At 42.4% G+C, this 27,670-nt stretch overlaps 4 protein-coding genes and 2 long non-coding RNA genes across 6 annotated transcripts; 3 read left to right on the top strand and 3 right to left on the bottom strand.

Annotated features, from left to right (window-relative positions):
• Positions 1–9: 9 nt before the first annotated feature.
• On the top strand, positions 10–1,772 carry LOC147874043 (adipose-secreted signaling protein-like). Its single transcript, XM_087347234.1, has 3 exons — positions 10–320; positions 414–788; positions 1,232–1,772. The coding sequence occupies exons 1-3, from the start codon at positions 308–310 to the stop codon at positions 1,330–1,332; spliced, it is 489 nt and encodes a 162-aa protein (XP_087203360.1). The 5' UTR covers positions 10–307; the 3' UTR covers positions 1,333–1,772.
• Positions 1,773–3,608: 1,836 nt separating this feature from the next.
• Tapdelta (Translocon-associated protein delta) lies at positions 3,609–5,227 on the bottom strand. The gene has a single exon (XM_022071283.2). It carries the CDS (start codon positions 4,942–4,944, stop codon positions 4,429–4,431), a length of 516 nt encoding a protein of 171 aa, XP_021926975.1. The 5' UTR covers positions 4,945–5,227; the 3' UTR covers positions 3,609–4,428.
• A 927-nt stretch (positions 5,228–6,154) lies between these two features.
• LOC147874042 (uncharacterized) lies at positions 6,155–25,615 on the bottom strand. The gene is made up of 2 exons (XR_015534716.1): positions 25,499–25,615; positions 6,155–6,596 (listed from the first exon to the last, which is right to left on the bottom strand). It is a non-coding gene; the product is annotated as an uncharacterized LOC147874042 (long non-coding RNA).
• Positions 7,501–9,617, bottom strand: LOC110833368 (uncharacterized). Its single transcript, XR_002544198.2, has 2 exons — positions 9,549–9,617; positions 7,501–9,198 (listed from the first exon to the last, which is right to left on the bottom strand). It is a non-coding gene; the product is annotated as an uncharacterized LOC110833368 (long non-coding RNA).
• LOC110833173 (uncharacterized) lies at positions 16,313–20,837 on the top strand. Its single transcript, XM_022071017.2, has 3 exons — positions 16,313–17,031; positions 17,672–18,010; positions 19,409–20,837. Exons 2-3 carry the CDS (start codon positions 17,681–17,683, stop codon positions 20,609–20,611), a joined length of 1,533 nt encoding a protein of 510 aa, XP_021926709.1. The 5' UTR covers positions 16,313–17,031; positions 17,672–17,680; the 3' UTR covers positions 20,612–20,837.
• On the top strand, positions 21,852–27,332 carry LOC110833269 (uncharacterized). The gene is made up of 2 exons (XM_022071148.2): positions 21,852–22,583; positions 25,576–27,332. Exons 1-2 carry the CDS (start codon positions 22,272–22,274, stop codon positions 26,770–26,772), a joined length of 1,509 nt encoding a protein of 502 aa, XP_021926840.1. The 5' UTR covers positions 21,852–22,271; the 3' UTR covers positions 26,773–27,332.
• The last annotated feature ends 338 nt before the right edge of the window (positions 27,333–27,670 follow it).

Below are 27,670 nucleotides of genomic sequence, written 5' to 3'. Positions count from 1 at the left end.
AAGGTTGGTGATGCACACGTTATAAATCGAGTGGTCACGGAACATCAGAAATGTTAAGTTAACCAAACATGTTGTCGAGGATAATATCTAGTCTGTGATACCAATTTCGTGCTTTGTGTTTATTGAGATATATTCTTTGACCAATAATAAACTTAATATGAAATGGTTTTCTTCAGACTTTCATTAATATAATTGCTAAGAGTAAATGAGGTTACCTGTTTTAAAAAAATGCAACTTTAATAAGGTATGCAGCAAGGACGACTTTTATAGTCACTTTTCGTTCTTACTTTGACAAATATAAGCAATCATGTCAGACAAAGGTAAATATATATGACATTCATTCTTTTAGAATTGAATGAATATACACCTGTATTCGAGGTGCAAGTTTTAATGCCTGTTGTTGAAATTTGCAGAGCAACATCGGGTCCATTTCGGAGAGCATGCCGATAGTTTTGGTAAAGATAATGAAATTGTTATACAAAAACGAGATGATTGGCAATTCACAGCACATCTCGGATTTTTACAAGTGGGCCACAGATACGAAATATATTTCACTTTACCAAGATCTCTATGCAAACTTGATGAAACAACAGAACTAAGAGAGTCAGTGTGCCAAAAGGTCCCCAATGTAAACTGCAAACTAGTTACCATTTCTTCTGACAAGAAAGATATTATGTTGAAGTTGGAACTGTTTGCATACAAGGAGAAATTACTGAAGGAAGAGCTTTGTTTACAATGCTCTGATCATAATTCTATGTTGACTCTTGTTGTACTTGCTAGGGTCTTAGGTAAGGGTAAGCAGGTGTTCAAGGTATTTATGTTGTGATTAAAGAAAATAATTTGTTGCATTCTAGACATATGTCATGGTACGAGCCAAGCAAGGATGTGGAATGCAGAATATTAAAATCAGCACATCCTACAATTAAATGCCAATACAAATATAATTACATAGTTGTTACAACTATTTCCAAAAAAATGTACATTTAATTAGTTTAAATTTAAGTAAATTCTACAGAGTAGGAGTAAGATAAAAGATAATCTTTCTTTGCTGGTTTAAACACTTTTATTTCATTTAATCATCTAATGCTAGTTGGAAAAGTACTAAATAACTTGATCCCTGCATACTGAGCACCTTTCTATTAGGTCAGCACAAGTGCTTCATTTGCTTTTCCCATTATAGTACTGTGTGCACATGTTTGATTTTTATTAAATGGGCCTTTCTTTCTTACAGGTAGGGGAAAAGGTACCCCTTTGCTTAAAAATGGGATTAAATGCATCGGAGTTGAATTGGATGATGAATCAGAAGCATCAGATTGGCAAGGATTTGATTAACTTCTATACATTGTATATACAATCCAGTGTTTTTAGATTCAACATATACAGGTCTTGTTTTATGAAGTGCAATGAAATGGAGGTGTGGAGCCATGCATACACATTATTTAACTTTGAAATTTTATGCAGACAGTTGTACATTCCCATTTGGTGCACATATTTAATGTGCATTAAACTTCATAATCAGTTACACATACATTAAAGCAGCATAACATTTCATTTTTTGGTTAGTAAATGACTAGATTTTGTTGTTTTTACAGTAGCACTGCCATACAAGGACCTATAAGTCACATATATATTGCATACAGCAAATGTTACTTCCTGGGAAGGTGCTAACTCCTTTCTCCCCAGTCATATAATCATGCAAGTGTTTCACTTGAGATTGCAATATGTTTACAGTGTATATTCCTTAAAACAAATAAATTGTTCCAGTTTCAAAATGTATATTCATTACAAAATAATAATAATAATGTTTTAAGTCTTCACTGTACAGAACTCTTTTGTAACATCATCTCTTCTACTGCATGCAAGTGGTGTTGGAGGGGGGGAAGAGAACTTCATCTTGTTTCAACTTAAAATTTATATTGATATGCCATCAGGAAAGTCCAAGATAGGCAGGAGGGTTTGCAATTGAATGGAACACATCAGCTATTGGCATATGTTGATGTTTATTTATTGGGTGCTGATATAAATACAATAAAGAGAAAAAGTAAATGCTAATATCCCATCAGCAGATAAGTGTGCAAAATAATATTAGGGTGGCTACAAAATCCTTTCAAAGTGTGACAAAGTTCAGATATTTGGGAACACTAGTAACTAATCAAAATGATATTCATGAGGAAATTAGGAGACTACATTCCGGAAATGCTTGCTAATGATGAGCCAGGCAATTTTTCCATGAGGAATTTATATTTTTATGACTTCCAAAAAGGAATTCAGCTTGCCACAAATGAATTGAATAAATTATATATTTGAATATATCAGTCCCGCACCATAGCTGCATGGTCTGAGGCATCATGCTTCAGACCGGTGATACGGAATGTGCACTGGTTCGAGTCTCAGGGAAAGAAATTTCTCATGAGATTTTTTCACCAGTGTATGGGCAGTGCCAACCCAGCATCGTGAGGAAATTGGGGAGCTACAATGGGTAGCGTAATCCGGTCATGAAAACTAGCAATGGCTGGGGGTTTGTCGTGCTGACCTCATGTCACCCTATATCTGGTTGGATGATCATTCACCTCTGCTTAGGCATGTGAACGTGAGGCCAGCAGTAAGCTAGTCTGCTTTGGCTCTCAGAGGGCTGTTACGCCACACATTATTAGTATTTGAATATATCTATATGAAATTACAAGACATTTGTCCTACAAAATAACATTCCAATGTAAAATAACAAATGACATGTATGCTTGCTTCCATTACTTCAGATTGGGCTTCTAGTGGCTGTGTATGTCTTGTAACTATTGTAACCAAAGTATCACTGGTCCACAGCCCATGTAGGTCCAGTTCCATCACTGATGGCCCTTTCATTTCAGCAAAACCTTTTGCTATCTCAGAATTTTGATTTGCACTGTAATATTGGGAATGGAGACATACTCTTCACATAACTCACCCTCCCATGTAACTTCCTGTCCACTGATGTGTGAAGCTGGCCTACAGGAGAAAAGACAACACTGGTTCCACTTTTTTTAAACTTATTTTTTCTCCCCCCTGATGCCTCATTTTCATTAATCTATTGAGTTTCATTTCTAGTGAAGATTGCCCCTAAATTAATTGTTTATGGAAGAATCAAAGTCAAAATTTTTTTGAAGACTACTCTAGAGCCCACTATGAATCTAAAAACGTTTATGATTAGGGTACATTACTAAATTGATATATTCTGGGCTTTTCCATCATTTAATTTTTGGACAAATGTTGCTTCAGAAGCCAGGCTCTGCTTCCATCATCAGGGAGGATTGTAAAGCCTACTGTTGAGTCAATTAGACAGCTAATCCACAGGTCCATGGATAGAGATTAGCTCCATCTAATGGACCCAACAACATATTTCCTGCTCCTACCTTAAATATGAAGCAGAGATGCTAACCATGACATGTGACATTTAATATAAGTTATAAAAATGTCCCTTCTAGAAAAGCACATACACTCAACACCATTTTACTCAGTTCTGCTACAAAAATAATGTCCTAAAAAAATAATATAGAGCATTAGGAAACCAGTCTTTAATTCTATCTACATTATTTAATGGTAAGCAATAAAGCACAATTCAAACTCTGCAAACATTCCCATCAAAAATTTCTCTTTAATAACTGTAATCATCCAAAATCACAATTTAAAATATGTAATAACTTACTAATACATAGCCAAACTATTTTCATACTACAAAACCTTAATTATCCATGGAAAGATCTAAAAATTAGAAACAGCATATATTTAATACATTCAGAAACAATTCTAACAAGGAAGACAATGTTATTTACATGTAAAGAATGCAATAAAATACAACTGCTATGTACTTTCACACATTTAGAAGTGCATATTATGTGCACTGAATGTTAAATTTGCCCACCAAGATTGGATCCACTAAAAGCATACAGGGAACACAAAATTCTATGCAAATGAGATACAGAAGCATGCACTACGTTTGTATAATCACAACACTTAAATCATGGATCTTCATCTGTCATTGTTCCTTGTAAGTATTCTTCATGTTAAATCACTGCATGAATCAGGGTTCTTATGAAAAACTGACATACACATACACGGTTTTTTTAATTTGTGATTGAAGTTCGACCTTTCTATCAGACCTAACTGAGTGGGTGCCCCTCCTCCTTTTTAACCTGAGGATGTTTGCAGATCCAACTTCCGAAACATGGTGTTCTTTTTTAAAAACACAGGTGATGGACACAGTCCAAGAATTTAGTGATCCTGACTGGTCTTTTAGATGTACACAAGTGCAATTCAATTTTGTTTTCACATATTTCAATACTTCACCTTTCACACCACCACTTTTATTCCAATAATTCCCCACAGAAGGTCTGAGTATCCCACATTTCGCAAAATAAAAATGATTGTGTGGCAAGTCACTGTCACACTCTACAGCTAAGCAAGAAGTTTTGACCGTGCTGAGAAGGCTAAATACCATACTACAACAGATAAAATTGCAGCTATGAATTCAGAATTCAACCATGGTCCATTGTATGCACCAGGATAGTTAACGACAATGGTGACCAAAGACTTAATAGACGAAGGATCTTCCCCGTTTCTAATAGCTTTCCTCAATGCAGCATAACCCTCCTCATCATACAGGATGACACTGTAGTCACCTCTTTTCGCCTTCTTCACATCTTCTGTCCAGCTGATTTGATATCCGTCATCATCTTCAACCATCGCAGCAGGTAGCATTTTCCCATTAACTTCAGCATACAGGGGCAATCTCGTCACATGGTTTCCGCAATTCAATGTAAACTCCGCCACAAATGCTACATCGGTTAAAACTGTAGCATCCTGGGTTGTGTACGCCGAAGCGGACACTTCTGGTTTACTGCAGACGTCCGCCAACGCAAACTTAGATACAGCCAAAACACTAACAATTATAAACATATTTCCATAAACCATCTTCTCAACTGTAACCCGCCTTCAACCTGCTTATAGATGACGACATACACCGCTTAACTAGCCTGCCACGTCCAAATGTTCTACTGGTAGTATACACAGACAAGCCACGTCTGAATGTGTTGTACTTCTAGTACAGGTTGTGCAACAGTACGAATCTACCTTCATAACGCACATATAATTTGTAATTAGTTTGAAATATTAGTGGAATAGTATTAGCATCATATTTCATGTAACGTTTTAAGGCCTAATCGCCAACAACAACCTCGTTTCGTAAAAGACCTTGACTACATCACAACACTTTACATGTGCCAACATGCTAGAAAAATATTTTGTTCCACAGATATTAAATTGTAGTAATAGTTTGGCTCGCGAACACAAGATGGCAGCTCATTTACGATAGCTGGAGAGTTTACTCTGAAGATGGTCATACATTTTACCGATAGGTTGATCACTATACATTACTGCACTGTATCACTAAACATCTTCACAGTATTTCGTAACAGGATTTCTATGTGTGATCTAATGTTATGTTCATCACGCTAAGTAACGTCCAAAAATGAGTACAAAACTCAAGACGAACCAAACTTGTCATTTTTAGCTATTTCAGAAAATAATATTCTGACGGTCTTTTCAAACATTGCGATCATCCGTTTATTAGTGCCAATGATGTGTTCCAATTATTTATTCTAGACTTCCACAAATTTTGCAAAACAAGCAGTGTGAAACTTACAGGATCAGAGAAAAATTGTGGTTCTATGATAAAAGATTCTCCAGTTACAGGGCGAGTAGGAATGGGAGGATTGCTGGACAAACAATTAGTATTTAAGCTGGATTACCCTAAACTTACATCTATGAAAATTCTGGAATATTAAGTAAACATCTCTTAGCCATTTCTGAAGTAAGAAAGCAGTGTTTTGATTCTTCTGTCATATCTTCAATCCTTTAAAAAAAAACACTCCCAGACTGCCCAAAGAAAACGGACAAAATTTATCTTGCATTCGCATATTCTCGTTTATGCCAAATTTATTGCAGAACCAAGATTGGGACAGAACTGGAGTACACAGTGTTTCCACAGGCACATTTTGTAATTCAGCAGTCTGAATGCTTCTACTTTTGCTGAATAGCTCCGAGGATGATGTTAATGCCATCCACTATTATTACAATCCAACAGCAAAGACATAAAATATGTGAGACTTTTCCCTTAATATTGAAGCTGTATTATCCTATGAAATATTGTTACCCACCTACAAGTCTGCACAGCATCACAATCCAGAAAACCACCATGCACATCTTTACTACTGTGAGAACCTTAAATCTCATGGTCATGAAGCTGCTTTCAGCACCACAAAAACTTAGAGACATATTCCTCCTTAGGTTAACCTGTATGTGCAATGAGACACTTACCTTTCTGGCATAGTTATGTACCTATCAGCAAAGTGCTTGGGCGAGGGTTTACCTTGTTGCGGAATAATCTGGTGTTTATTCTCTGTGTTACTACAACGAATGCCATCTTGAATGGATTATCACCATACATCTCGCGCAACTTCTGCAGGGGTTCAACCTCATGCTTCTCCACACCACCCCATCCCTGTATACCACAATTCGCTCTGGAAGAGCACCTTCATTATATTCCATGTACTTGTCAAGAGCCTCTGGAAAACAAGTAATTTCTTCATTAATTTAAGAATATTTGGAAGTCAATTTGAAAGTAAAATGTCAACCATCCACTGAATCTTAAAAGCTTCAAAACAGAAACAAAATTTGTTTTTACTATTGATAGAGTTATTAAGAAATAACCAAATACAGCGTGTTATAGGTCAACATCGACCAGACTACACAGTGCAACAACCCAGAAGACGCAAATCTTCGGAACAGACTGTAATAATTGCTATTGCTTATTTCTCTTACGAACATAAACTCTTTGAACAGAACAGAACAGAATGTAAGATTTGAGGTTTTCTCCACTGTGATCAGGAAATTCTTAATTGTGTGTTTTTATCTGTCGCGTATATTTTTTTAATATTGCCTAACATTTATAAAATAGTTACCTAGGGATGGAAATTTGCACTAATTCTTATTCTTATTATTGTTGAGAGAAGAACATTTAACAACAGAAATGGACCCGATCTCGACTCTCTGATGCGATTGATCATTATTATTTGTTATGTAATTATTTGGTAGTAACTATCGATGTTAGCAATTGTTTAGCTTAATGAGAATCGTCAAATTGTGTATTAGTACACGTTTCACTGATAAGCTCTCTTAGGATGTCTGCGAACCGCGATAATAGCATTTTGTATTGAACATTACACAATCGAACGCATTGTGTAATATCTCACTAGTGATTTACTTTGTTAAAGAAAATTGTTGAGTAATATGTGATCCTCTTTTGAATAAGAGATTAATTTATTATAGTTCGTCATGTATTTCCATGTTGTGGCAGTAAATGACCCTCAATTAGAACCTTAAGGCCTTTATTCTTCTCTTCCCTAACTGAAGATGTACACGTTATGTATTTCATGTGTAACCACATTTGTGTTATGAAGTATCAAAGCATTATTGAATGTAGTATAACCATTTTATTCCCACAGATTTTCCTCACAATAACTATACAGTATATAGCTCTGCATGCTGGAAAATACAGTTTATTAAATTTACCTTTACATGTTTCTTTTTCTTCGAGGCATATTGTTTTTATAAAAAGATTAATCGCAAAATTACATAGCTATCCATCTTTGGATTATAATTAAATATAAGTATACTCTGATGGTGTGATCTGTTACTGGAACCTTTTTTGTTTCAAACGACAAAAGTAATGCTTAGAAAGGAAACATGTATTAGTTTATGTTATATTATTAGATGTTTCAGACAGAGCTCACAAACCTTCCTTTCCTAATGCACAGAGTTTGAGTCTTAACAAATGTGCTGGTAATTTTGACTGTATTTAGGTATTTTTGTTTATAATGAGACAATTAAATACAATTTAGTTAATATTTGTCTTATTGCTTAGTTTGTCGTAGTGTTGAATGTTGTTCCAGTCAGAATTTTTATCGCTTTCTGCTGTAATTATATTACGTATTACGGAAAATAAATCGTGAAACAAATTGCTGTTAAACATTAGAACTAAGAAAGATGGGATGTAAAAATAAATAGGCAGGAATCTGATAAATTATGAACTAAGTAGGATTTGGGGTTCTCACGGCTGTGGCACCGTGTCGTCTGGTAGTTTACCGACATTTCAGACATCTAGTTGACAGTAAGTAATAAGCAGGTTACGATGGGCTGGTCATGTAGCCAGGGTTGGAGAAACGAGACGCGAACTTAACTATTTTGGATATGCATTATTTCGAAAGCTATCACTTTCAACATCGAGACAAAGATGAGTGGATAATATGAAAATCAATTGTGAAGACTTTGGGTTGAGTAGGCTCATGAGTTTTAGCTGGTCCTCGAATAGTACTAGGGGTGGGAATTTTGATTAACGATGTCCAAATTTTGTATATATGTAGTAGCGTATTCTTGTTATAATCTGGTTTTTGCTAACAATGCTGGCGATAGTTTTGCTTAGAAGCAAGCTTCTTGCAGATTCATAACAACGTCACGTTGTTGTTTTCCCAAAAGCGCACAAGAGTTCCAATATAGCTCACTCCGGGTGTGATTAACGCGCTCGTGGCTTGAAGTGGTCTTCCACCATACCTGGGACGACCTAGATGAGATCTCTCGTGCACTGCTGAGACCACAGTCGTGAGTTGCTGACGAAGACTGCACCCTACTCGATTACATGATGGCCACGTGCAGCCGACGACAAATCAGCTCGAGATATTGTAGCATTGTTATCTGACGACATGGGGATGTGAACATCACTATCAGAGAAGATCTTCTAAAAGTACGACTACAGGGTTGGAGGCCTCCTGGGCTCAACGAGTTGCCGATGTTCCCTAGGACGGACGGGGCCCCCGTAGATCGAATTTGAGTACGATTTAGGACCCATTTTACTGCTTGTCCCAACATGTAGCCATTATTATCTGAGAGTAAGTCTTCCTTGATGTCAATTATAGGTTCGTCATAACAGGAAGAGATGTCTGCGTTGTCTTCTTCGTGGATGAAATTCTTTTCTGCTGGTACGTGCATTGGCGAGGGTAGTTCTTGTGATCATGTGAAATGTATTGGTAATGTTGATCGACTCTCCCCTTTTCAACAAGAGTCCAAAGGGGAAGGAGGTTTTCAGTTCTATAGGTCGTTGGTACCCTGAAACTGGGTGTAACTCCTTCTTAAAACAACCTTAAAAATACGGCAATGTACAATTAGAAACAAAACCATTTACTTTCTTGAGACAAATTATAATACATTCACGTTACACGGGGTCATTGATTACCCTACTACAAACAAAGAAGCTCACAAACAAAACATATAAGAACAAAAAAAAAAAAACATGACTCCTCTTGCTCTTGGCACCTCTCCAATTCGTCTTCCCAGCCTTGACCACCCTGAGGGACCACAAAAAACTCAAAATCACGGTGGTTGCCCGGTCCACCGACACAGCAAAATCAATACCTATTCGGACGGGCAACTACAACGTGAAAACAAAAACAAACCAAGGTCACCTCGAAGAGGGTGCCCAGGCGGAGAGACGTTGCCGACCCGATCCGTGGAAGCAGCCTGAGTCTCGTCCGTGTACTGGAGAGAAGAGGTCAGCCCAAATCATCCCCCCCTCTCCTAAACCTGCCTAACCTCACCACACGCATGCGCACCCCTTTCGAAGTTTCGCCGTCACATCATCAGAGCCGAATAGTCGGCACAATGTACTATTGGTGGTGGAAATAAGTGAACTTATCGTACTCAGTGTCGAATTATGTGGTGATTCACGAGTAGTCCTGTAATACAGTTTGAGATCACAGAGATAGAGCAGATTATTGTGCGTGGGTGATGAGGTGACCTCTTGGCTCCTACGACTATTGCTTATGTCCGGGCAACCAATTGCACTACGGACGGGTTGAAAGTGTTAATTTTAAAGTAATATAAACGAAACGTTTAGAAGCTACAAAACATTGTATTCTAATTAAAAGGCATTTGCATTTGAAGCTTAAAATTAATGTCGTAGCCGATTTTAGATCGGATATTTTTGAGCCGTGTTTGACATTCGATGGAAAAGTCTTTAGAAGTTGACCGACGTTTCAGAGTTGCGTGCTTAATCCATATTATGGATTCGCCACTTGGCTGTTACATTAATCTTCTATGATGTGGTTCCGATTTTATGTAGCGAATTTTATTACTCTTTAATTTAGACTTTTTTCTTATCGTAAAATATAGAAAAATCGTAGATTTATCCGTTCCTTAGGAAAATATTATCGGAATTCTAAACGTCTGCTTACCATCATAAGTGTTTGAAGCAGTATGCAAGTGTACTTAATGATATTGCTTATAAATTCTTCTTATCACTGTATATATGATAAATAGAATCTTCAATGCAGAAAAAGTGACCATTGCGACTCCGACTGCAACAAGTGGATCCCGGGGTTTGGCGAGTTCGGTGCTGTTCGCATCAACTGTAAAGTTATTTTCCATCTGAAAGGTTAAAAATTGACAGTGGAACCACGGTTCCGGAGAATCTGACGTAAATACGTCTCTGTATTTAAATTATATTTAAGCAATAAATACAATGAAAGAAAGTTTATATATTAGCTTTATTCTAAATATTCCCTTTATATATGCTTTACAATTGATTAAATAGTTTGATTAAGACATTGCTTATTTTACTTAAATTAGTAAATTAGTAAATCTGTGGTAGCTGAATGTAATGTAATGCAATAATTCTTATATAAGGTAAGTAATTGTGATATTCTAAAACGTTTTTAACAGCACAATATCATCTACTCTACGACGCACTTCTTCTACAAGCGATTCACAGCTCAGCTCCTTCCGCAATAACGAAAGCGGATTGTTGACGGCAGTAATGAAATACAACAATGCCGAGTAAACAGATGACGCAACAATTAATTTCTTATGTAATATAATAATGCACGCTGGAGTTCATATAAAAGCTGGAAACCCTCTCGCCACGGGTCTGCGGAGTGGAGGGTGATTGAGGAGAGAGCGGAGCGAGGATTGGGAGTGGACGAGACCCCCACCGGCACAGCCTGGAGAGAGGTAGGGACGATGCTTGCGCTTGCGCAGGCCTCCGCCCTCAGTTAGCTTTTTGGTTGTGTCCAGTGGGACTCGTGTCGAACGAGGGCTGCCAGAGGTCGCCCAAGGGCAACCGAGGGCGACCGATGTTCAGCAGGCCAGCCGAGGCCGTCCCCAAAAGACGGCCAAGTCGGCACAACGAGTGGTTAGACTACTCGGCTACCCTGACTGAGGTTTTCCGTGCTTTTCCTCAGTTGTAAGGCGAATGCCAGGGTATAACTTAATAGGGGCACGGCCCGCCACCCCCACCCCGATCACGGAGGCCATCAGCTGAAGTGATCTTCCCCCCATGCCGCAGAGGCCTTCAGCCGAAACGGCCCCTCCCTCTCTGGGTTCAAACCCCGGAGATCCAACCAACCAAATTCCTTTGGACAACTTGCCTGACGGGATGACCTCCCATCAGCAGCAACGGATCCCAGTTTGAATGGTCGAGGCTCCCGCCACGACGTAACCCTGTTAGCGACAGCAAAATTTCCGTTTCTTATATTAAGACTGTTTACCATTTCCAGCAATGCGCCTTGTGCGCAGGAATGGTTTCACCTAGGTAGGGACGATGCTTGCGCTTGCGCAGGCCTCCGCCCTCAGTTAGCTTTTTGGTTGGTTTGGCCACGGGTCTGCATTGAGTTGACACGACGTCTCCTCGCCGCGATCCATTCACTCCCCCCCGGGGGGTCTCGTCCGCGAGCCCTCCTCAAAACCGTTCTCCTCTTCATGGCCGACAATGACTGCACGGCCTAGAGGACACGGTAGCAAGGCCTTGCGGCTGGCTTACTGGAACGCCGACGGTGTCCGCGACAGGAAGCTGGAGCTGGAGCAGTTCCTCGGTGACTACGGAGTCGATGTTTGCCTCCTGAACGAGACGCACCTCACGTCGGGTCGGGCCTTGAGGTTCGCGAACTACGTTTGCCACCGTACGGACCGCCCGACGCTAGGGGGTGGCACAGCGATCCTTGTCCGCAGGGGCATTGATCATTACCCTGTGCCGGTATCGGGTCTACAACAACTAGAAGCAACCGCCATTCACCTGGTACTGGCAACCAGGAAAGTCAAGCTAGTGGCGGCATACCTCGCACCCACCCGGCCATGGATAGAGTCGGACCTGACCGAGTGCTTGAGCGGGGGTTTCCCGGTCCTCTTGGCTGGTGACCTCAACGCGAAACACACGGACTGGAATTCTAGCCTTATCTCTACTAGGGGCTCGCTCCTGCGTGATTACGCCAACAGAAATTCCTGCTTCATCTACGGGCCGGATTCTCCAACCACGGCTCCCTACACACACAACGCCACACCTGACGTCCTTGATATTGTCCTCATCAAGGACTTCGTCCTACCGGTGCACCTGACTGTCTGCCCCGCACTCAGCTCAGATCACCTGCCCGTCCTCGTCGACACCACGTGCCGATCGTCCTTTCAAAACCTGCCTGATCGCCCGGACTTCGCGAGAATGGACTGGGCTGCATTCCAGGCTTGCCTCGAAAGCAGACTACCGGGGAACCCCGTGGTAAACGACGAGGAAGAAATTGACAAGTGCGTCGAGGAGCTGACCAGTGCTATCCTGGAAGCCACAGCAGCGTCCGCTCCCAAGCTTCGACCCCGCATTGACAGGCGACCGCTTCTACCCGCTAGTATTCGAGATGAAATACGCCTGAAGAACCGGCTGAGGAGGCGATGGCAGGTCACAAGAGACCCCGCTCTTAAGACCCAGGTCAATCGACTCCAGAGGTCGGTGACCTATCGTCTCAACGAGTGGCGGAACGAACAGTGGAGCGACACGCTCGAATCCTTGGACTGCGAGGACCAGTCGCTTTGGAAAATGACCAAGCGTGTGATGCGAGTCCCCACTCCGTCGCCCCCCTTCTTAGTGATGGGAGGACTGGCTCTCTCGAACCCCGAGAAGGCAGAAGCCCTAGCCGACAGCCTTGAGGTCCAGTTCCAGCCGGTAGACTACCCGTCGGACCTGACTACAATTGACATGGTTAACGAGGCGATGCGAGCATACGAGTATGCCCCTGTAAATGAACCAAAATTAACCAGTCCATCGGAGGTCGCCCAGGCCATCAAGGGACTCAAGCTTGGCAAGGCTCCGGGCCCCAACGGTATACCGAACAGGGTCCTGAGACATCTCCCACGACGCGCGGTAACCTTTCTCACGAAAGTGTTCAACGCGGTCCTTCGCAGGCAACACTTCCCCTCGGCATGGAAACACGCTCGAGTGGTGTCCATACTGAAGCCGGGGAAGGACCCCACGCTACCTTCTTCCTATAGACCCATCAGTCTTCTCGACACGGTCGGCAAACTCTGCGAGAAAATCCTACTAACGAGGGTCCTACACGAGGTCAGTGAACGCGGGCTGCTGCGCGACGAGCAGTTTGGGTTTCGACCCAGACACAGCACATCGTTACAGCTGGCTCGCCTCGTCGAAAGGGTCAACAGAAACCTTGATGAGAAGCGGCTAACCGGCGCGGTTTTCCTGGACGTGGCCAAAGCCTTCGACACAGTCTGGGTCCAAGGCCTCCTATACAAACTGACCGTCCTCAACTTCCCGTCGTACTTGGTAAAAACCATCTCTTCCTACCTCGCTGACCGGACATTCCAGACATCCTTCCAGTCGGCCACGTCCACACGTCGTACCATGCGGGCTGGAGTTGTGCAGGGCGGAATTCTCTCCCCTGTGCTCTTCAGTCTGTATGTCAACGACATACCCACACCGTCCCGCCACGTCGAGTTAGCACAATACGCGGACGACACGGCTCTAGTAGTCACGTCCCGTAGCCCAACGCTTCTCGTCAGGTATCTGGAGACCTACCTCAGTAGACTTGAGCTCTGGCTCAGGGCCTGGAGGATTGCTATCAACGTCTCGAAGAGCACCGCGGTTCTCTTCATTTCCGCGAGAAGACACATCCAACAGCCCCGAGCAGTGCAGTTCCTCGGACAGCCGATCCAATGGGTCAAAACAGCACAGTATCTGGGGGTCACCCTTGACGCCGGGCTTACTTGGTCGGCGCACGTCAACCAAGTGGGAAAGAAGGCAGCGCAACGATTAGGTGTGCTAGGCCCGCTTATCAATAGGAGAAGTGGCCTGTCAATCAGGAACGGTGTACTACTCTATAAGCAGCTCATCCGTCCCATAATGGATTACGCATGCCCGATCTGGAGGTCAGCTGCCCACAGCCACGTCCAGAAGCTGCAAGTTCTGCAATCCAAGTGTCTTCGAATTGTTACTAACGCGCCCTGGTACGTTAGTAACAGGCAAATACATGAGGATCTGGGGGTCCCTTTCTTTGCCGACCACATCAGAGCACTAACTGAGAGGTTTGACTCGAGGTTAGCTGGTGTGGGGAACCCCTTAGTTCGGCAACTCGGAAGACACTCGTGCCGAATGAGGGCTGCCAGAGTTCACCCAAGGGCAACCGAGGGCGACTGATGTTCAGCAGGCCAGTCGAAGCCATCCCCAAAAGACGGCCAAGTCAGCACAACGAGTGGTTAGACTACTCGGCTAACCTGACTGAGGTTTTCCGTGCTTTCCTCAGTTGTAAGGCGAATGCCAGGGTATAACTTAATAGGGGCACGGCCCGCCACCCTTCCCCCCGATCATGGAGGCCATCAGCTGAAGTGATCTTCCCCCCATGCCGCAGAGGCCTTCAGCCGAAACGGCCCCTCCCTCTCTGGGTTCATACCCCAGAGACCCAACCAACCAAATTCCTTCGACAACTTGCCTGACAGGATAACCTCCCATCAGCAGCAACAAATCCCAGTTTGAATGGTCGAGGCTCCCGCCACGACGAAACCCCGTTAGCGTTAGCAAAATTTCCGTTCTTATATTACGACCGTTTACCATTTCCAGCAATGCGTCTTGTGCGCAGGAATGGTTTCACCTAGGTAGGGACGATGCTTGCGCTTGCGCAGGCCTCTGCCCTCAGTTAGCTTCTTTGGTTGGTTGGTTGGTTCTGCAATCCAAGTGTCTTCGCATTGTTACTAACGCGCCCTGGTACGTTAGTAACAGGCAAATACATGAGGATCTGGGGGTCCCTTTCTTTGCCGACCACATCAGAGCACTAACTGAGAGGTTTGACTCGAGGTTAGCTGGTGTGGGGAACCCCTTAGTTCGGCAACTCGGAAGGCACTCGTGCCGAATGAGGGCTGCCAGAGGTCGCATAAGGGCAACCGAGGGCGACTGATGTTCAGCAGGCCAGCCGAGGCCGTCCCCAAAAGACGGCCAAGTCAGCACAACGAGTGGTTAGACTACTCGGCTACCCTGACTGAGGTTTTCCGAGCTTTCCTCAGTTGTAAGGCGAATGCCAGGGTATAACTTAATAGGGGCACGGCCCGCCACCCTTCCCCCCGATCATGGAGGCCATCAGCTGAAGTGATCTTCCCCCCATGCCGCAGAGGCCTTCAGCCGAAACGGCCCCTCCCTCTCTGGGTTCATACCCCAGAGACCCAACCAACCAAATTCCTTCGACAACTTGCCTGACGGGATAACCTCCCATCAGCAGCAACATATCCCAGTTTGAATGGTCGAGGCTCCCGCCACGACGAAACCCCGTTAGCGTTAGCAAAATTTCCGTTCTTATATTACGACCGTTTACCATTTCCAGCAATGCGTCTTGTGCGCAGGAATGGTTTCACCTAGGTAGGGACGAGGCTTGCGCTTGCGCAGGCCTCTGCCCTCAGTTAGCTTCTTTGGTTGGTTGGTTTTTCCATATTTTCACATTGTTGATATGGATCTTACACATCTTCGTTAAGGTACAATTTGGCTGCACGCGACAGAGACAAGCGACCGAGGCAGGCGACAGAATTACGAGACCGAGACTGGTCGCTTCCTGTCTGCTCTCTGTACAATCGTATGAAGTACAATTACGAGCGCGAGACAAAGCACAGGAGACCGCTCTCGGACCAGTAGTGTCTCGCGACGGGCTCAGGCAGCACGTGTGTTGTTGAGTAAAATAATGGCAGAAATTAAATTTACTGGTGACCAAAATGAGCAATTGGTAGAATTAGTAGCAGAAAACCGACCACTGACCACAGACAGAAAGATCCTTCTTCGCGTCTGGTTTTGAATATTGAACTCATAGGTTTTCTTTGTTTCTTTCGCAAAAAATAACACAACAACACATCTTCTTCTTATTCTTCTTCTTCTTCTTCGAGTAACCTTTTTAGAAGCATTTTTGTACTCATTTTTCACAGAATGTGTGCACGTATGTCTCAACAAAACAAAGAAAAAAAACCACTTTGCCGCATGTCTCGGTCGTCACCTCAAAAGTGTGTGGCGACAAGCTGCGATGTGTCCGTCTCCCGTCTCTGTCGCCTGCCTCGGTCGCTTGTCTCTGTCGCGTGCAGCCAAATTGTACCTTTACGCTATACGTTCGCAACGCTGTTTATGCCGAATGACCCTTCCGTATAGACGTGTTTACGTCAAAAAAACAAGCAAGTTTCATCGCGTCTCACGTACAGCATTGATACAGCATTGATAAATAACGTGGCAAATTTTCGTCGGGGCTTGTTCCATAGCCGCTGGTGGCTGCTGTACTCAGAGGCACAGAGAATTAGGTGAAGGTGAACATCAGGCCGGCCGAATGAGTGAGGTAAGAGCCATCGGTTCTGTTCACACTCATTCAGTCGGATGCAATGAGCGATATCCATCATTTATGTCAGAATTAAAGAAAAATAATTCAGTTACAGTAAACGGCGTAACATAAAATAGGTTTGATTGTCATGTTCTTACAGATGAAAAATTACGCGCTCTTCTGACACTCGGGTTCAGTTGTAAAACAATTCGTCAATGAGAATAATTTACACATGGTGTGTAGATCGGTACCAGTGTATGTACAAAACTACTTCTCCTCAAGCCGTCCTACCACATTGTTCTTTACGCAGAGCAGCGAGACACACTTCTGGTAACAGGTAAGCAACATTTTGTTCTAAGTAGTCTATAAGTGCTTACACTCCCAGTCTTAATTATTCTCTTTATGTTTGCATAACAATGATTATGCACAGAAGAGACTGCTCGGTTCTTCAGTAATTAATAACAGTAAAGTAAAATTATATCATCATCATCATAGTTTAATTCAAGGCAGTACTTTACATTTCTAAGAAAAAACTTCATGTGCATTTGAACTATAATACTTAACCCCTTTTCTAACGAGACCATTTGTTGTTGTTATTCCATATTTCTATTTCCAGTAGTCACAGATTTTAACTGCTGTGAAATGACAAGTTACGTTTCTTTTAGCCTTCTTCTGATATATGAAACAAATCCATATCAGAAGGGCCATTGTCTCACACCGAGAAACTTGCTGCGTTGTCATGGAAGTGGCTAAGAGGTTTATACTCTAAGCGCAAAGAATATGTGGCAGGCTTATAAAGCTATGTACTGTTGTTCCATTATGATATTCAACCAGTTATAAATAAGCGATGTAACGAGAATTTATAATATTGGCTTTTTACTTAGTGTGTATACAGAATTGTACGCGGGCCAGATTTCTGCAACATAACAGCTTAACATAAAATAGTAGTAAACTAAACCTTGGCTATGTACTTTCAGCCGGTGACGATGGTGAACACGATGACATCAGAAGCTGAGTGCGACCAGCATTGCTCTCCGAGCGTACGGCTATGCGACATAGAGCGGCCTGCCACGGGTTCTTGTGGGTTTCATTTGACCCGAAGCAAATGGGACCCATACCCATGGGTGAGTGGGGTGGAGTCGGGATCAGCTGCGGAGACTGCAGGACTCCAGGCTGGAGATTGCGTGCTGGAGGTGAACGGAGAGGATGTCCTGGGTCTGAGGATAGGAGACGTCGCTTCCAAAGTGCGCGCGAGGGAGGACCGCGTCACTCTGCTGCTCTGGAACGCCGGGTCGGACCCCAGCTGCAGCCCCGAGGTAAGGTCTGCGAAGTGACGTTTCCAAACAGATTTTTTTGGGTGTCGATAGTAATCTCCTGGGTTGTAGCGCTGTGTGGGCTTATAGGTGGTTACCAACGTGTCCGACGGATATATTTCTACTAACGTCAGGGTGACATCTTCACCTCCGCGAACCGAGACTTTTAGGAAATGTACACTAGCATGAAGCAGATGAATATAATCCTCATCTCTAAAAACTATTTCTTCAATATGCATTTTGGTATGCTCCTATCTAAGCTTAGGTTTTCCGAGCAATTTCTTCCCTTCAAGGTCTTCAGCAAAAATTTTGTATGCATATTTCATCTCCTCCGTGTATGCTACATGACCGCCCATCTCCTACAGCTTCATTTCATCGTCCTACATCCTCCAATAACTTTATCATTCATAGGTCCATATAGTATGTGTTGTATAAGCTATTTTAAAACAAACAAGTAGTATACGAGCACATACTATAGCATTTATCTCACGTCAGTGCTTTTATAATAAATGCCCGTATTCTGTATAGTCGTATAGCGCATATAATGCACCTACCAGCAGGCTAGTACATTAGGCCTATTCAGAATTCCAAGTTTTTACAATTCTTAAAGCAAATGAAATCAGAAGGTTGGATACTGACCTACAGCGCTCAGTGTGTTACGTGTATTATCGTGCGCGGCGCGGTAGTGGTTATTTCAGGGGCATTGCAAGACCTTGTGCAACACAGCTCTCTTGCAGCTGCAGGGCTTGATTTAATGGCCACAAAGGAAAATAGCTTACAGATAAATGCGTACACCACAAGTAAATGCATTTACTGTTGCATTATTCCTTCAATTTTTCGTTTTGCATATTAAATGACAGGCTTACAGTATCGACTTTTCCGTGTGAATGCGTGTATCCTTGCATAATATCTTTACCCAATGAAATTCATCCCACTTTTGTATCAGTGTGATGACTCTTACGAAGTGGGCGGACAAAAAGCGGGACATAATTTGAATAATTAAACTACACTTCATTATTCTGAAAACATGTTACAAACAGAGGGACGTATGGATGAGATCTCCCCATTGTAATTTTGTTTTTTATACGTATACGTGGAAGTTAATACAAACTGATTGTTCCTGTAGAAATGAATTACTGTTTTCTAATTAAAGTTTCCGTCCTTAGCCAGTATTGTTTTAAATAAAATGTTCCGAATAATAACATCCCTAATCTATTAGGCATTCCAGTTAGGGTAAAGTTTAATTAACGGGCTGCTAAGAAACAAAACAACTGTTAACATATAATTTATTTCACTATAAAAACCGTCATGGCCACCTAACAAGACTGAGTACACAAGAAGAAAGAATTTTATATGCTTCAAGGCTGCACATTACATGGACCAACAATTGTTCTGTTTCAGTCGCTGTGCTGCGGTCCAATGCCGTCGAACCTACAGCGCCTCTCAGCCTGCATGAGCTCCATTCTGGCCGTCCTTGAGTGTCCAGTTTGTCTTGACACGATCCCACCCCCTGCACACCAGTGCGGCAACGGGCACCTAATCTGCGTCAAATGCCGAGTCAAGACCGAACGCTGCCCCATCTGTCGTATGCGTTTCTGTAGAGCCCGCAGTCTTCTTGCCGACCAAGTGTTCAACTCCCTCACAGAAGCCTTCGGGATAAAGGACGAAGTTGAAGAAACACGACCCGCCAAGTTGCGAGAACGTCTTTTTGGATCCAAGAAAAATAAGCAATCTCAAGAATCAAAAACAAAGCCGGAACTAAAGATCAACCTGGTGATGCCCCCTACTAACAAGTTCCTGACACGCATCCTGGGGAAGTCGTCATCAGTAGAAAATCTATCATCTACCCCCGTGAATATTTCAGCAATTCCAAGGCATTTATCTGCAGTAATAGATTCAGAATTCTCTTCTAATCTCAAAGCCAAGTCTCTTTCTACTAGTGAGATATGTCACCCTTTAGGCTCTAGACCAGTGTCTCGGTCACCGTCAGTCAACTCTACGCACTTTATCGGCAGTACATTCCTCGACGTTCCGACCTATCTGGGTTCAAAGCGACCTGCTTCTTACCATGGCTCCTGTGAATCACTTGATTCTGACTTCACTGATTCCCTGCTGTACTGTTGTCCCTGCGAACAACAATGCCCTTGTCTCCTAAAGGCCTCGGAGGTGTTGCAGCATATCCAAGAATCTCACGAAGGCCCCTTAATGCATTACTTTAAACCTCGACTGTCTCTTAGTCTTCCTTTAGCATTCGAAGAAACAGCTGTGGTAGCTGTAAATCACGACAGAAACACATTTTTCTTGAAAGTGGTTCGGCAGCTTCCAGCCGCTGACACTCTAGTGTGGCTCTGGATGATCGGGTCTCAACAGGAAGCGAATAATTACGACCTTGTCTTGAACGTAAAGGGACACGGCGATCACGCAAGAGACCTTACCTTCCGGCACAGAGCCTTATCATTGTCTTCAACTTCCTGGTCACAGATATCTAAATCTCAAGATGGTATTTGTCTTACAGCGAGCATCCTTACAGAAAACTTTGCTACTCAACTAGAATCTGGTATTCCAATTAAAATGGAGGCCGAGGTGAAGGTTGCAGACTGTTAGTGTCTACCACACGGCGAATCAGAAACTCTTTTATGATGTGTTGATTCGTATCTGTACAAGGTCATCTTTAAGCATTCTGCGCAAACACAATTTGTCTGACGGCACATTCACTAATTAGCATATCTATAACAACTGAACTGTAATAACTTTAACTTAATGTATTATAGATAATGTGGTTCCATATAATAAATATGAAGTACTGCATGAAACGTATAAGTTATTACGTTGATGCAACACGACAGTTGGATCAGACCAATGCACAGTCGCAATTAGTGATCTAAGAATATCAGGGTAATATTTTGTACAAAATAACAAAGCCCAAACGTTAAAGATTAATTCTGACATATTTTATAATTTGACTTGAAGACCAAGCAATGTAAACTGCATTTCATGCAGAACAACGCTACGGCCCACAAAACTAACGAATCTATGAATGCGTTTTAGATTCTCAGATGATAAACAGTAGTTGAAGAATTTGGTAACGACTGATAACGCAGAATTGTGACCTATTTCCTCACTCGATTGAAAACCTTGTGACTTTCATTCAAGGGTCACAATAAAAGATAAAGTTCTTGTAAATAATTCATATTCACTACGACAAACGTTAAGAAAATACCCGTCAAGAAATTTCCGTCATTCCATGACTTCTCCGCGTGTCTAGAAATATTTTTAAGTGTGACATCTGCATTAATTTATGCACGATAAACCATACACTTTGTAGTATAACGGGTCTGGGAACAGAATCTATTGTAAGACGGGACCAAGAAATTTCGCTGGACGCCCTCAAGCTTGGTGGAGTCAGCAGAGATTGAATAATTCATGTTTAGGCCCAATTAAAATATAATAAAACAATTCAATACCTTTATGAGAGTATTTGCAAACAGATATAAGCCTGTCACAGGCAAACAAATATAGATAGCAAGAGATGGGTTGGGCATGTTGCACGCATGGAGATGAGAACTATACACAATATTTTGGTGGAAACCCGAGGGGAAGGACCACTCGGGACACCATGGCGCAGTAGAGAGGGCGTGATGAAAATAGGGTTTAGGCTTGTTAACTGGATTTCAGTTAACTAAAGAATATGCAGACTTAATACATGATCACTTGCCCTTAGCATCAGTATTGTTCTCTGAAGCATTTTACAAACAATCGAGAGCTTGCTGTCCTTCGCTGTGTCGCTGCCACGGTGTTCATTTCCTGTTCTGGTGAGTGAGCACGAGTCAAGACCGATGAGAGCCAATCAGTTCTCTTCCGACTCGGACTGCGTGAGGCAGCAGTCGACACTCTCACTCACATTTTTCAGTTCCACCGGCAACTTCTGTAGTCACGTGTTCGGAATCTCTGTTTAAACTTCGAACAAAGGAAAAACAGAAGACGCAAGAGTCTGCATTGAAAGAAATTGCCGGTTGGAAGGAAACTTCGCTCTACGGAATAGAGAACAAGGACCTTTTCGGAAAATAAAACTTTTACTTGAGGAGGTAAATCGTGTTCTTGACATTTCCTGGGGGGAAATGAGTAATTTATGACACCGAAAATTATCGTCGGATGTGTGGAGTGTTTAACGGAGGGTAAGAGAAGGAAAACAAGTTAACGTGTCTGGATGTTTCATAACAACACGCTTAGTGGCTGAAGCAGGAACGCAAGTGTGGTTATTATTATGCAGGACGAAATGGGCGAGAACCAACCGTCGCTACGACTTTGTGATGTGGAACGACCTTCCGCGGGTTCATGTGGATTCCATCTGACCCGAACGGTGTGCGATCCGTACCCGTGGGTAAGTGAAGTTGAGTCGGGATCAGCTGCAGAGTCTGCGGGACTCCAGGCTGGAGATTGCGTGCTGGAGGTGAACGGAGAGGATGTCCTGGGTCAGAGGATTGGTGACGTCGCCTCCAAAGTGCGGGCAAGAGGTGACCGCGTCACTCTGCTGCTCTGGAACGCCGGGTCGGACCCCCACATCGCAGCAACAAGTGTAAGTTTCGTCATGGTAATTACAGGAATTGAACTTATGATGGTTTGTGGGTTTGCCAATCTTGAGGACGCGTCTGTACGGCGCGAAGAAGCCATTTAACTCCACAAACTAAAGTTATTTAACAACGAATATGATAGTATGATAAAAAGGTGAAGTGTTAAAGGGATATGGGTTTATTTGGAAGTCCTGGCTTTCGCTGGGAAAATTGTACCAGGACGTGCCTCGGTTCGAGTACCCGGAACAGCGATCGAGAGACCACTATAAAAATGATGGTTTTAGAATTACATAACGAAAACTTCCTTCTGACTGATAAATCAATGTTTCCTTTTGTAGTTTTAAACGAGAGGGTATTGGTTACACAGACAGAAGAAAATAAGTGGAAAACATTTAATTTAACCCAGATTTTTTGGTAATAAAAGCCTGCTGAGAAACTTGCTTTAAATTACGTGTCATTCAGGACGTTACACCCCTACACGATCACTAGACACTCCCAACCATGATCTCAAGACTTTCTTAAAGCCTGAAGGTCGAGTTCAAATCGCCCTGAAACCTACTGGAGCCTTGAAATGCAAGTACAGTCTGTGCCAAACTTCGTTGTTATTAACACACTGTAGAGCTTTAAACGCAATTTCAAATTAATAAGAATGTAAAGATTCTGACATTCAAAGAATCTTTTATATCTAACTTTAGACCGCTGGCTTTCTGACTGCAAAATACCTTCGGTTTCTGTCGACCACACAGACGCTTTCACGAGATTAAATTCACGAAAAGCGTCTTGATACTTAGCTCAGAAACTACTAAAGTTTCGTCAGCTTTCTAAAACAGTACGGTTAGGATGCAATGGATATAGCTCGGACCAGAGAAGAAAGAAAAGCGAATGTTGACTTGGAAATGACTGCTTGAAAAGGCTGAAACAAACATAATCGGATAATACCAAACGTCGCTGTCGAGAGATTACCACTCCAGCTTCATATACTACAAGTTCCAGATTTAAATTTCGGTCTGGAGAGAGTTTATCCTGAGTTTCTCGTGTTTTTCTCAGTTTATCCAAGCAAATGCAAGGATTGTACTGGTGAACTTATGATAATAACCCTTAACCTTTGGGCCCTTGGCAATTAAAGCCGTTTTTGCACTCTAACATTAACGGAACATATCCTACGGGTTCCGTGTGAATGTTGTTAGCATTATTCTTCAGACTTCACTGTGCTTTTCGTTCAAGTTTTTGTAATGTAAGAACGATATTTAATAGAAATGTTAACTCCTTAAAGGCATTTTTGGAATAATAACAGAGAGACATTCATAATACCGCACACACCACGTTCGCTGTTTTCAAAGTAAACAGTTCATTAATAAGCCGGATGTGGCCTGCAATCAATATTTGATTTGTGGAAAGGCCTTACTTTGAGGAATACGGAACCGTCTCACGATACTTAGGAGACACATCAGCTAACACGACGTCTATATAGTGAGATTAACGTGTTTAAAAATACGAATCAGTAACTTTAGCGCATTTCTATACCTGCCGATTACCGTCCTTTACTTCTGTTGAAGGCCGAGCTAAGAAAACAACATAGGATACAAATAAATACGACCGTGTGGTAATTTTCTGTGACCTTGTTATCAGAATTGTTTTCCTTTGTAGAACCTTAAAAACACCTTAGTCACAATGGTAACAAAATAAAGCATCGGTTTCATACAAATTTAAAAAAAGGGGTATTCTATATACCGCCACGGTCATCACCACCCTAAGAGATGTTGTTTCATTACAATCCGAACAATGTAAATAGGCATCAGTGAATTTTTCCTTGTAGGCAGTTTGTTAATTGTATTTTCTCTAGCCCTCATTTATAAATGATAATAGTTTGAAGCGAATATTTCAGCCCATTATATTCGTACGTACTTTTCCAGCACGTTTAAAAGAAAACGTACCAAAATAGTGCAAGAGAATGGATACTTTACTAAGCCTTATAACATTTTAGAAAGACTTGAAAAACGTTTAAGCTATCTGCAGTTATTAAATTCACTGCGCAGAACAAGATCGGATATTATCTTTCGTGACAGCTCACACCGAGAGGCAACGAAAAGTAATGACAAAGTAAGCTAAGCAACGTGAGATTTACACCTGACGTCATGACGTGTATGTAGCACGAGGCACGCACGTATTCTGGGTGTGTCGAGTTAAAATCTTGGTAGGAGGCTGGCTATCGTCCCACAGGTTTTATATATTTTCCCGTGAAGTCCGTCCACGCAAATATCGGAAGAGCCCCTTAAATTAGGCTACGAGCCTTTCCTTCCACGTTCTTTCCAATTAATTACGAATCATTCGAAACTATATAATGAGTTATAGTTCTGAAAGCGAAGTTAAATAAACCATAAATAAATAAATACATAAGTTTCGAGTAATAACAGTTGTGACATGGTTACCCCTTTTGTCTCAAAATGGATAACTTAACCCTAAAAAGTATGCCAAGTAACTGAATTACTGACTGGTTTTACAACTGCAGTGGTTATTCATGGCTGTGCTTAAATCGAAATACAAACAAAAGAAATGTTTGCCAGCTGCAGACCCTGAACCCTGTTCTGGGCGCAATGTGTTCTAAACCTTAGGGAGACATCCTAGATCGATAAGGGTGAATTAGTAATCGACTTGCCAAAACTACGATAAACGAAATATGAAGTTCATACAATCCATCGATCACGACACGACAGTTTCGTGTTCGAGGAAAAAATTATATAATGTAGCAGCCTTTTTCAAATACCTACATCTGTCCCAAGTTTCCAACTATGAGCCACTGAATAAATCCAGATGATAAATAAACTTCAACTGTAATGATATATTTTGCAGTTATGTCTTACATTACCTCTCAACTAAAATATTCCAGAAACAGCTTAAAGCGAAAATAACAACTACTTACCATAAGCCCTTGCCTCTGGCATCCAGCAACTGTACGAACTGCTTCTAAAGCCTTCTATATTACACTGACTGTTGCAGATCTCTGGAAATGGGACGACGCCAGTGAGCCTTCAGCGTCTGTCAAGTTGCCTTCAGTCAGTTATCCAGCTTCTGGAATGTCCGGTGTGTCTTGAGACGATCCCTCCTCCAGCATTCCAGTGCTGCAATGGTCATGTTCTTTGTGGAAGGTGTCGAGCCAGGGCCGACAGATGCCCGGTGTGCCGAGTGGGTCTTGGTCCGCGAGGAAGATGTCTTCTTGCTGATAAACTTCACAGCCTGCTGACAACAACGCTAAGCCACTACAAACAAAAGAGTCCGGAAAATAAGAAGCAGGTTCGCAACCAATCTGTTCTCTATCTTAAGTCACGCATTATAGCAGACCCTGTTCGGGGAACGGCTGGTGATCAAACAAAATCGAGAGCAGGAACGTCAAATGGAAATCCAACAACACAAGATTTTTTTGAAATTTCTTCTGAAATGACACAACCGAAAGAAAATTCTTCTGCAACAACTGATGATGTGGATGAAAAACTTCAAAGTTCTCGTGCCTTGGTAAAACCTAAAGCCTCTTCTGGAGAAAATAACACAACGCGTAATGGCCATCTGTCGGTGAGACAGGTCAGTGAGCAGATAACATCTTCCTTCATGGAAGGAGCATCACCTTCGCCTCTGAGAACACGTTCTTTGTCGGCGGGGCAGATTCCAACCGGAAATGATTCGGTTTCAGCAAAAACATCCTGCAGTGAGGCTGGTGAGCTCTTTCTACACTGTCCATTCCAAAACAAGTCAAAGCCACGCTGCTGCAGTATCCTGAACGGTTCACGCACCTTGCTACAACATCTGCGCGAAGTCCATCAAGGCCCTCTGGTCCAGTATTTCATTCAGCCGTCGTCCTCTGGAGTAACACTTCGGCTTCCGTCATCAAGTTCCAAGGCCTTGATGTCGTTCACGGCTTACGGCGATGTCATATTCTTTGTCGAAGTCGCTGCTGGAGCGAGGCCCGGACACCTCCTCGTCTGGCTCTGGCTTCTGGGTGACGCAGTACAAGCTGACCGCTACCGCCTACGGCTGACACTGCCAGAGGGAGACGCCCACACTGGACCCGTGTTCCCGCTGACGGCGTCTTGGAGCGACGTCGTGAACAGCAACTGCTGTCTGAGCATCGAGGAACGTCGTTACATTCGTGGTAATCCAGAGGTACAACTGGAAATTCTAGACGTACTAAAAAACAGCTAGAACCAGCTTATCCTAAAGATATATTACAGCCATGAGTTCTATCGGATGACTGAACCAAGAATCTTAATATTATATGATCCAGTATAAACAAAAAGACCTGTTCTTAACTATTACTTTTACGAGTCAGTGTCTTTATTGAGAAACTGTTAGTTTCTGGGGTGGCCAAGTTGTTTTCCGCTTTTATTTAAACCAGAAAATTCATTACTATCTTCACAACAGGCCGGCATGGAACACTATCTTGAGTCAGCTGAATTAATTCCACGCCCTCAAACACTATTTACAGCTGTACCCAATCTCCCAATTGTTTTCTATTTACTGTTTTCGGATAAATGTTTTTATGAATTTCTCATCTCTGCCATGCGTGCTATATGTCTTGTACATCTCTGTATTATCCTAATAATACCTAGTGAAAAAGAAGTTCCGACCTAGGTGTAAATAAGATAATAACATAACAATAAAACTACTATGTGAAGGTGTAGTCTGGATTCAACTGGCTCAGGGTCTTGTGAATTCGGTAATGACGGTATTCTTTAAAATAAAATGACAAGCAAATGAATCTAGTGAAGCGCACATTTATTTGATGCATAAGACTGACGAGACACCATAATAGAATCATACGGAGCATGTGTAAACAGCTGACTTGAAATAAAAGTCTAGCCGTTACGCACCGAGATTGCTTTAACACGTTTTTTACGTAAGAAAATTAGCATTCAAAATAATACTAACCGTTGGGTTCAGCAGAATAACAGACCCAACTATTAGCCGTAGAAACGTCAGGAAGCAAATGATGCAACAACTTCAAGTGTTTCACGTGGTCCTAGTGTCAGGTCGATGTTTCTTGCGCTTAATAAATTGCAATAATACAATTAGCACTTTTAAAATTTCATATATCTGAGCC

Source organism: Zootermopsis nevadensis, unplaced genomic scaffold (assembly GCF_977971745.1).
Source record: "Zootermopsis nevadensis isolate Lab colony 2312 unplaced genomic scaffold, Znev_1.0 Znev_ptg000011l, whole genome shotgun sequence".
NCBI lineage: Eukaryota > Metazoa > Arthropoda > Insecta > Blattodea > Termopsidae > Zootermopsis > Zootermopsis nevadensis.
Note: the sequence above shows the minus strand (reverse complement) of the source record. Positions and strands in the feature narration are given on the sequence as shown.

What these genes read in the sequence shown, in the direction of transcription:
- LOC147874043 (XM_087347234.1), top strand. An exon ending in TGTACTTGCTAGGGTCTTAG is followed by an intron (nt 789 to 1,231) that starts GTAAGGGTAAGC and finishes TCTTTCTTACAG; the next exon opens with GTAGGGGAAAAGGTACCCCT.
- Tapdelta (XM_022071283.2), bottom strand. Translation starts at nt 4,944, where the DNA reads ATGGTTTATGGAAATATGTTTATAATTGTTAGTGTTTTGGCTGTATCT.
- LOC110833173 (XM_022071017.2), top strand. Translation starts at nt 17,681, where the DNA reads ATGGTGAACACGATGACATCAGAAGCTGAGTGCGACCAGCATTGCTCT. An exon ending in ACCCCAGCTGCAGCCCCGAG is followed by an intron (nt 18,011 to 19,408) that starts GTAAGGTCTGCG and finishes GTTCTGTTTCAG; the next exon opens with TCGCTGTGCTGCGGTCCAAT.
- LOC110833269 (XM_022071148.2), top strand. Translation starts at nt 22,272, where the DNA reads ATGCAGGACGAAATGGGCGAGAACCAACCGTCGCTACGACTTTGTGAT. An exon ending in CCCACATCGCAGCAACAAGT is followed by an intron (nt 22,584 to 25,575) that starts GTAAGTTTCGTC and finishes TGACTGTTGCAG; the next exon opens with ATCTCTGGAAATGGGACGAC.